Source organism: Scyliorhinus torazame, chromosome 14 (genome assembly GCF_047496885.1).
Source record: "Scyliorhinus torazame isolate Kashiwa2021f chromosome 14, sScyTor2.1, whole genome shotgun sequence".
Lineage (NCBI taxonomy): Eukaryota > Metazoa > Chordata > Chondrichthyes > Carcharhiniformes > Scyliorhinidae > Scyliorhinus > Scyliorhinus torazame.
The window spans coordinates 7,413,852-7,423,675 of record NC_092720.1 but is presented as its reverse complement, the minus strand read 5'-3'; the positions used below and the strand labels follow the sequence as shown (position 1 = coordinate 7,423,675).

General features: G+C 45.9%; 1 protein-coding gene across 1 annotated transcript in view; it reads right to left on the bottom strand.

The window, feature by feature from the left end:
* Positions 1 to 2,234: 2,234 nt before the first annotated feature.
* The window catches only part of LOC140389504 (extracellular calcium-sensing receptor-like), a 29,465-nt gene continuing 21,875 nt past the window's right edge, over positions 2,235 to 9,824 (bottom strand). The window contains exons 3-6 of the mRNA XM_072473652.1: positions 7,355 to 8,185; positions 5,925 to 6,152; positions 5,409 to 5,532; positions 2,235 to 4,282 (exon numbers count right to left, since the gene is read on the bottom strand). Of these exons, the coding sequence (XP_072329753.1) occupies positions 3,384 to 4,282; positions 5,409 to 5,532; positions 5,925 to 6,152; positions 7,355 to 8,185 (2,082 nt within the window). The 3' untranslated portion in view covers positions 2,235 to 3,383. The remainder of the gene's footprint in view (positions 4,283 to 5,408; positions 5,533 to 5,924; positions 6,153 to 7,354; positions 8,186 to 9,824) is intronic.

Genomic DNA, 9,824 nt, shown 5'->3' with positions numbered 1-9,824 from the left:
GCCTTCTCCTCTTCCTCCTAATCGTTCTCTCATCCACACTGGGGCTGGTGTCCCCAACTGAGACCACAATACACATCTGTCTCAGACCTTCCACCTCCCACGCCGGGACAATGGACAGGAAACTGTTCCATCAAAAAAGCACCTGTATCAGTGAAGAGTTCTCCTTGTGAATCAGATCAGAAAGGTTCATCTGTCCACTCGAAGGAGCAACACCTGTTGCCAAAAAAGTTTGAACTGCAGAGTCGCAGCGGCACATTCAAACCCCCCGCCCCCCAAAAAAATCCAGATTCCCCCCCTATTGTAAATTTCGACCTGAATGTGGATTATTTCCTTTGGGCCGTGTCACTGCAGTCGGGCGGGTAGTTAATTAGCTGCCTTGCCTCTTAAATTGCTATTTAAATGAAGTGCACTGGTTCCCGGCTGGTTGACCCGCCCACCCGCCTGCTGGGTAACCGGACCGCTGTTAAATTCGACGCTAAGAGTCGCTCCCGCTGCTATCCGCAAGTTGAAAGGATCTGCCTGTTCGCATTGATGGACGCAAATTATTTGGCCATCTATTTCTGGAGTGGGATTTGAATCGGATCATTTGGTTTAGCGACAGAGACACTACCCACTGCGCCACAAGGTCGCCCTGATTCAACTATTTTCTCAACCTCTATTAACCCTTCCCTCACTTCCTCCGATCTAAGGCGACCAGTCACAGTGTTCTAGACTCTCAATCCCGTATCCTATTGGCTAAATTTCCTTTGCACATTTCTAAGGTAATTATATCCTTTCCAAAATGTGATGCCCAGAAATGGCCCATAACAAATGACTCATAGACTCGGCCACCCAGCCTGCACCGACCCTTCGAATGAGCACCCTACTCGTGCCCACTCCCCCCCCCCCCCCCCCATCCCATCATGCCCTAACCGCATAACCTAACCTGCACATCCTGGACATTCAGGGCAATTTAGCATGGCCAATCCACCTAAACTGCATATGTTTGGACTGTGGGAGGAAACCGGAGCATTCGAGGAAACCCACGCAGACACGGAGAGAACGTGCAGACTCCACACAGACCCAAGACCGGGTCTCGGGTGCTATGAGGCAGCAGTGCTAACCACTGTGCTACCATGCCACTTACAAAGATTTAATACAACATCGTTACTTTTTACTCTGTTTGTATTTCAATTACATTTTTCCAGAATATAAGAATAAGCACATTTTAAGAAAAGCCAATTGGATCTAAAAGCCTGTCTCCTATCTCACGTCTGTCAACCCATCTTCTGAAATGTTTGTCACAACTTTCTAAGTCTCCTCTTTCGAGAAACATACAACTGCCTCCAGGCTCCAGTGAATTCCTTACTCATTACTTCCAGCAAGGAAATCTGCTTTTGTGAAATGTCTTTCATAATCTCAGGATACTCCAAAGATCTCCACAGCTTTTTATAATTTAGAGTATCCAATTCTTTTTTTTCCAAATAAGGGGTAATTTAGTGTGGCCAATCCACCTACCCTGCACATCTTTGGGTTGTAAGGGTGAGACCCACGCAAACTCGGGGAGAATGTACAAACTCCACATGGACAGTGACCAGGGGCTGGGATCGAGCCCAGGTCCTCAACGCTGTGAGGTAGCAGTGCTAACTACTGCGCCACCGTGCTGCCCAAAGCTCTCCATAGCTAATGAGATACTCGAGGTGTAATTCGGTTGCAATGTAGAGAAATGCAGCATCATGTTTGGGCAAATCAAACTTAAATCCAATAAAGGACGTGCCAACCTGTTTCCTAATGATTGCTAGATTAATCTTGGCCAGCAAATCAGAAGAACTCCTCTTTGAATAATTCCAAGGGAATGTGTACATCCATCTGAGGGGGCAAAGAGGGCTTCAGTCTAATATCGTGAGCTGCTGACAGTCGGCATTGAAGTTCCATCCAAGATTATGAGCTTAAACCTCTGCGATTGGACTTGAACACACAACATCATAGATTATCATAGAATTTACAGTGCAGAAGGAGGCCATTCGGCCCATCGAGTCTGCACCGGCTCTTGGAAAGAGCACCCTACCCAAGGTCAACACCTCCAAGCTATCCCCATAACCCAGTAACCCCACCCAACACTAAGGGCAATTTTGGACACTAAGGGCAATTTATCATGGCCAATCCACCGAACCTGCACACCTTTGGACTCATGTTAGCTCAGAGCTTCCACTGAGCCAAGACTAACACTATAATCGAGCAAAGGTGGATTTACTTTAATGAAATATGCAATTGACAATCAACATTGTATTCATTTCTTCTAGTTGATATATCAGTGCCTGTGAAACATGTTCCAGGGTCGGTAGAGCATTTGTTTTCAGTGAACTGGTTATAAATGAGCACAACACGCTGAATAGTCAACATACATTGCAGTAGAGTTTACAACAGGGCAATAGTAGCAGGTATGGCAGTATTGAGAAATGTATGAACCAATATAAGTTACCGAAAAGGAAGTTTGACTCCACAGAGTGTCATCGTCATCATCGCCACCTGGAGAACAACCTAGCAACCGATTTCCCACCAGAACCAGGGTTCATAGTCTGAGTATTCAGGGTCAACCATTTCGGACAGAGATGAGGAGACATTTCTTCACACAAAGAGTGATGAGCCTGTGGAATTCATTACCACAGGAAGTAGTTGATGGTAAAACTTTGAATATATTAAGAGGCGGCTGGATATAGCACTTGGGGAGAATGGGATCAAAGGCTATGGGGAGAAAGCAGGATTAGGCTATTGAGTTGGATGAATGGCGGAGCAGGCCTGAAGGGCCAAAAGGCCTCCTCCTGCTCCTATCTTCCATGTATCTGTGTTTGTTTATAAAATCAGCCTGTCCTTCATTTCGTTCAAATCAGTAGGTCGCAGATCGGACTGTTTCTACCACAGCGAACAGTTCATTCATTACTTTTTATTTTACACGTGGAGAAATTGAAAATTACCCCTTTACCATAAGTGTTCACACCTTCACTTCCGCATTTAAATGGCGGGTCCAGTTAAGTTTCTGATTAATGATAATCATTTATTATTCGTTCATGGCACATGGATGTCGCAGGCAAGGCGAGTATTTGCCGCCCATTCCTAATTGCCTTTGAGAAGGCAGCCATGAGCTGCCTTCTTGAACCGCTGGAGTCCATCTTCAGGATTTGAATGGGGATTCAGCGATGGTAATGCGGGTAATATAAGGATGTATTTTTAATCTATCCTGCCGGTGGCAAACCTGATCAGATTGGCGGGTTCTGCACTCCGCCTGATCTCAGGAAAAATCAAGTGGGTGTAAACGGGCTGTCGATGTGATGGTGTCAGTCCCCCGCCCGCCCCCCAGGCTGCGTCGGGTGGGGCTAGGATGGAAACTTTTTATCTTGCTAATATTACTGTTTACTCATGAGCATCTTTTTCGTATTGTTCTCTGGCCTCAGCAATATTATGAAGCATTTAGGGGCGAAAATACACAGAAGCAGCCCAAAGCTTGATGACAAGATGGCAAAGATCTCCACTGCCACCGTGTATTTGCCGGGTGAGCTGACATAGGCAGGAATAAAGGCCATCCACACTGCGAAAAAGATCAACATGCTGAAGGTTATGAATTTAGCCTCGTTGAATTTGTCGGGCAACTTCCTCGCCAGAAAGGCCAATACAAAACAGATGCAAGACAAGAAGCTAATATAACCTAGTACAGTGTAGAAAGCCACGTCTGAGCCCACATTACATTCGAGGATGGTTTTAGCGCTTTGGTAAGTAGTATTTTTAATTGGGAATGGGGGCGACCTGACCAACCACGCGGCGCAGATCCCAACCTGGACACAGGTACATAGAAAGATCACAGCCCGCTGCTGGGCGGGTCCAAACCATTTCATCACGTTGCTGCTGGGAAGCGTCGCTCTGAATGCCATCAACACCACCACAGTCTTAGCGAGTATACATGAGATACAGAGCACGAAGATGACTCCGAAAGCCGTGTGCCTCAGCATACAGGACCAGACGGTTGGCCGACCAATAAATGTCAGGGAACACAGGAAGCACAAGACTAGGGAGCTCAGGAGAAGAAAGCTCAGTTCGGAATTGTTCGCTTTTACGATAGGAGTGTCCCTGTGTCTAAAGAAAATGGCCAGAACTGCGACCGTTAGACAGGCTCCCAACAATGCAATTATCGCCAATGTCATGCCTGTTCCATCTTCAAAGGAAAGATACTCGATTTCCCTGGGGATGCACACTGTCCTGTCACTGCTTGACCAGTCATCTGAAGAGCATTTCTTGCACTCCACGGAATCTGTGAATGGAAAGGCATCTGGTCAGAAATGAAAACAGGAAATGTTGCAAACACTCAACACGTCTGGCAGCACCTGTACAGAAATAAACTCAGTTCAGTTTCCAGGTCAGGGGTATACATCCTCAAAACTGCTGAACGCCTCACTTGCCTTAGTGATCATACCCTCCATGAACAGACCTTCCTGCACTCACTGAAGCAATAGCTACAAAATGAGAGGATGGTGGAGTCTGAATTTGGGGAGTTTGGGTCAAAGAGATTTCTCACTCCACATCCGTTTTGCGATCCGACAGTGTGAAGTATTTCTGGCGCAGACTTACAGATAGATCATTCGGTTCTAACTTGCCTTGACTTCTCTTTCAGTCTTTGCAAATGAGCTGCTGCCTTTGGAACGCGTTCCTGAAGGAGTGGTGGGAATACGTTAAGAAGTAACTTTCGAATCGGACTGGGTCAATACTGGCAAAGGAAAACCCCGGGTTCATGGGGAAAGAGCAGAGGGTTTGGATCCATGGCAGAGCTGGTTCAAAGACCAGAGGCCACCGCCTGTGTCGATTAGGTTCAGTAATACCTTTTATGCGTCTCTCAAAAATGTCTGAAGATTAAATATGTGATAGCCTTTTCTCTAATGCATGTGTTAGTAAAGGTACTGCCCAGTGTGGCAATAAACTTCAGAGATAAGGATAGCTCCGAGCTCCGGTTAGATTGTATTGAGTTAACATTTGCCTTAATGTCCTCCAGTTAAGGAAAATAATATTAACCACGCCCCGTGATTGCAAAGCAGATACTGCAGTAGGAAAGCGCGGGTGCCTGAACGTGGTTGGTGGACAGGACCAGGTGTGTTTATGATGCTCCCTCCACTCTCAGACTTCGGGCAGAGACATATTACGGTTCACGGTTGAAGGATGAACCACGTTAGGGAAGGCTGAAAGAGCTTCTGAGCAGTCAGTATGGGCTGTAGGAAGGATGTTGCCCTGGGTAGAAATGAGGGGCAGGTTAATTCGTTTCTGCGAGACACAGACCAGTGCAGCTAACATTCCCGCCCTGGTACTTTCCACCACGAATGTTCCATTCGCCATTAATACAATGACCTTCCAAAATGCCCCTTTAAGCGCGCGAGAGTGAGCATTACCTGTTGCATTGCTGATCTCCCCTTCCGCACACGGCACACAGTCAAAGCAACAAAGAGGTTCACCATTTCGAGAGGCTTTTCTCATCCCAGGGGGGCAGCTTTCACTGCACGCTGACCATGGAGGCTGCGCAAAATAACAAAAGATAGAATAATCCACTGACATGTCAGTCCTCATTGTTTAACATGGAAATGGCGACAAAATGGTCAGACAAGACGAATGGATGGTTAAATTTCGTCTTGATTCCTTGTAGCTCATTCCCATTCAAACTCCACCAAGTTATTCTCTCCTGAATTTGTGGGGGAGGGCCATCGTAGAACATGGTTATTCATAAATAACCCATTCCGCTGATTGTTAATTTTGAATAATTTCCCCTAACTATTGACCACATTGGAAACCGTTAATCACTGAACGCATAGACTAACTGACTGTTTGAACTCAGGGTGACAAATTAACCATTGACCACTTCGTGACTATTGAGTAAATTCCAACTATTTTAAAGTTTAGACTGACCATACCTCAGCTTTGCCACCTGTCCAAACAATGGAATGTTCCTCCAGAGAAAGTTCCCGCCCTGGAGACGCGAAAGCATCAAAACGACCGACTTGGACATACTCAATGTTACCACTGGGGCCTCTCTGACAGTTAATCATATCGTAAGAAGCAATTGCATCTCCATTTTCATCAAATCCTATTTCCCCTCCGAAATGGTCGGTGAATCTGACTTCCTTAAGGTAATGCAGGAGCTGAAGGAAATAATAGAAGAAACGCATCAGGAGTAGGTCATTCAGCCCTTTGAGCTTGTCAAACATTCCAAACAGTTGTGGCTGACCTTCGACCTCAGCCTCAACTTTCCACATTATCCCAATTAGCCGCAATACCCAAAAAATCTAGCAACCTGTTTCTTGAATTTACTTGTTTCAAATGTTTTTATCAGAGATTTTCGTTTCATAAATTACAAAATAGACTAATCTATATAAACAAACCAAATACAATTTACAGAATAAAGACATTCAAAGTAACACCTACACCTCTGCCCGCACATCTGTCTGCAGCCCCGGCAAGTCCGACCCCAAATATGGCAACCAACACATGGGGCTCCAGTTCAATATTCAAGATCACCAGCATTGTGCTAAAGTTCAGAAGCTTGGGACAAGATCAGAACATCTCCTAAGCATCGCTAGCAAGAAGTCTACAGGTGGTAATCCTTTGACGGGGTCAGAGAATTTGTATGGATCATTGGCAGGGAAGGTAGCGGAGACGACCCCGGTGGAAATGCTGACGGGGTGTTGGCAAGAGTTTGAAAAGCAATTGGAGAAACACTTTGATAAGCAAGGAAAGTTCATGATAGAAACCGTCCAAAAGTCAATTGAGGCGCTTGGCCCGATTCGGGAGAATATCGGAAAAACCTGGGAGGCTGTGAAGGGTCATGGCGAGTGCTGAAGGATGTGGATGCAGCTTGTAAACCTTTTAAACTTGGGTCAGTGTCGAGTCTGGCCCTCCAGATTACTAATGCAGTTACCTACACCCTCTATCCTACCATATTCATCGAATCTATGAAGCAGTTTAAATTCTGCTGGATTTTTGGCGTTGCTGGTACTTGAAGAGCAGTCACACACTTTTTCCCTCAGTCATCATTTCCTCCAACAAATTAACACCTTTTAAAACTCATCCGAGTGTCCACTATCTTGCCCTTAATGTTGGGTGGGGTTACTAGGTTATGGGGATAGGGTGGAGCTGTGGACCTTGGGTAGGGTGCTCTTTCCAAGAGCCGATGCAGACTCGATGGGCCGAATGGCCTCCTTCTGCACTGCAAATTCTATATATAAATTGGGTGGATCATCAAAACGTCTGACCCAAGAATTCTGGTCTCCTGCTGTACTCTATGATTTTCACATTCCCCAATAAAAAGGACCAGTTGAGCGTCTATTTTACATAAGATACTCACCTGCCACGGTTCAAAACTGTGTATACTTGCACAAGTGCTGTTTATAAAAGGTCCTTTCCCACTCTCGCATAAGCTTAAACGATGCAGTGCGTGGGCAATGGCGTAAACGCCCTTATACACATTGTACGACACTCTCAGTTGTGAGGTGTCAGAATATATGGTATTGATGTCTCCCAGACTCTCGGATCCTGTGCATACACGGGCTCCGATACTTGCTCCGTCGGTGCTATTTTTGGGCTGCTTAAATTTACAGGCAAACAACTCCTCCCAGAACACATTGACATAGTTGTTGCTCTCGTGCGGGGAAGGTTTCACTTGGAGAAGGAATTCCCGGAGCCCAGGGATCTCTGCTCTGCGGAATGAAAAGCCAATCGTTCCTTCCAGGTAGGGCAGGAACTGCTCGGTGTAAAGCACCGTCCCAGTGACCCACGCTTCACTAGCAAGCCATTGGATTCCGGTGACATTCTGGCGAGCGATCTCCTCAATCAACTGGAGCATTTCCCTTTCGGGGGTGAAGACGATAATGACCTTAGCCGAAGATCTTTTTATAACGTTCACCATTTGAGATATCTTCGCCGCGTCGTAAATCTTGGGTAGAATGTACGAGAAGGCGACACAAGCGCCAAAGTCAGTGACTTGTTCAATGAATTGCTGAATCCCAAATCTGCCGTAATCGTCGTCATTGCCAAAAGCTCCAATCCACGTCCAGCCAAAATGTTTCACAAGTTGCGCCAAAGCCTTGGTCTGAAAATAGTCGCTGGGCGCCGTCCGGAAAAATGCCGGGTATTTGCGCCGGTCACTCAAACAGGTACAAGTAGAGAAGTAGCTGATCTGCAAAAAACAAAATGAAGTCATTAATTTATTCACAATGAAGAGTCTGGCCCATAATGAAAATCGTACGAAGTCTTACAAAACCAGGTTAAAGTCCAACAGGTTTGTTTCGATGTCACTAGCTTTCGGAGCGCTGCTCCTTCCTCAGGTGAATGAAGAGGTATGTTCCAGAAACACATATATAGACAGATTCAAAGATGCCAAACAATGCTTGGAATGCGACCATTAGCAGGTGATTAAATCTTTACAGATCCAGAGATGGGGTAACCCCAGGTTAAAGAGGTGTGAATTACATCAAGGACAGTTGGTAGGATTTCGCAGGCCAGATGGTGGGGGATGAATGTAATGTGACATTCTGGCGGTAATGTCATGTAATGTAATTCATCCCCCACCATCTGGCCTGCGAAATCCTACCAACTGTCCTGGCTTGATGTAATTCACACCTCTTTAACCTGGGGTTACCCCATCTCTGGATCTGTAAAGATTTAATCACCTGCTAATGCTCGCATTCCAAGCATTGTTTGGCATCTTTGAATTTGTCTATATATGTGTTTCTGGAACAGACCTCTTCATTCACCTGAGGAAGGAGCAGCGCTCCGAAAGCTAGTGACATCAAAACAAACCTGTTGGACTTTAACCTGGTGTTGTAAGACTTCGTACTGTGCTCACCCCAGTCCAACACCGGCATCTCCACATCATAATGAAAATGACAGCACAAGTCCCAACTCATAATCCAGGATTGGGCACTGGACATAGATGGGGCAGAGTCAGCGTCCAATGATCTAGGTCCGTAGTCCAGGATTAGACCCGTAATTCAAGACCAGACCGAGTCCTGGAGCCTTAGTGCAGAACCGGGGCATGGTCTGGATCCAGATTCCAGGACAGCAGCTCATTATGTAGAACGCAGTCACACCCCTGGAACAGGACTCAGACTGGGCTGCCAATTCGCTAACACACATTTTACCCGATTGCAACAAAAGTCCAACTCTACCCCAGTCAATGTCGCTCTATCCTGCTGACGTTTATATTTTTAAACATTTCTATTAAATCTGCTTCATTCCCATAAGAATAGTGTCTTTCTTGAACCTTCAGTATTCTGTCGAAGGCCGTCCACAAATCCAGTGAGAGAAATTACACTCCCCCCCCACCCCGCGCGGAACATTCCATCACTGCGAACTGTAATCACCATTCAGACAAAAATTACGCTGCCTTTTCATGGGGTTAGACATGTGTGTGTGTCTGTTTTGGCATCGGGTGAGCCAGGAGCAACTTTGACTGTTACACCTGACACCTTTTTAAATGGTCTCAAACATACTACCAGAGCTTACTGTTAAATACCAATTACAAATAATTGGGTGACACGTACGAAGGCCTGAGATGAAAGTTTTAAACTGGGGGGAGGCCGAGTTCAATAATATCAGATATGATTTGTCCAAAGTGGACTGGGAGCAGACACTTTTGGGTAAATCTGTGACCGAACATTGGGACACATTCAAAAAGGAAATAGGGAGAATACAGAGCCAAGATGTTCCAATCAGGAAAAATGATGGGATCAACAAATACAGTGAACCCTGGACATCAAGGGATATACAGCACTGGATCGGGGAAAAAGTGGAGGTCTGTGGCAGATATTGAGGGC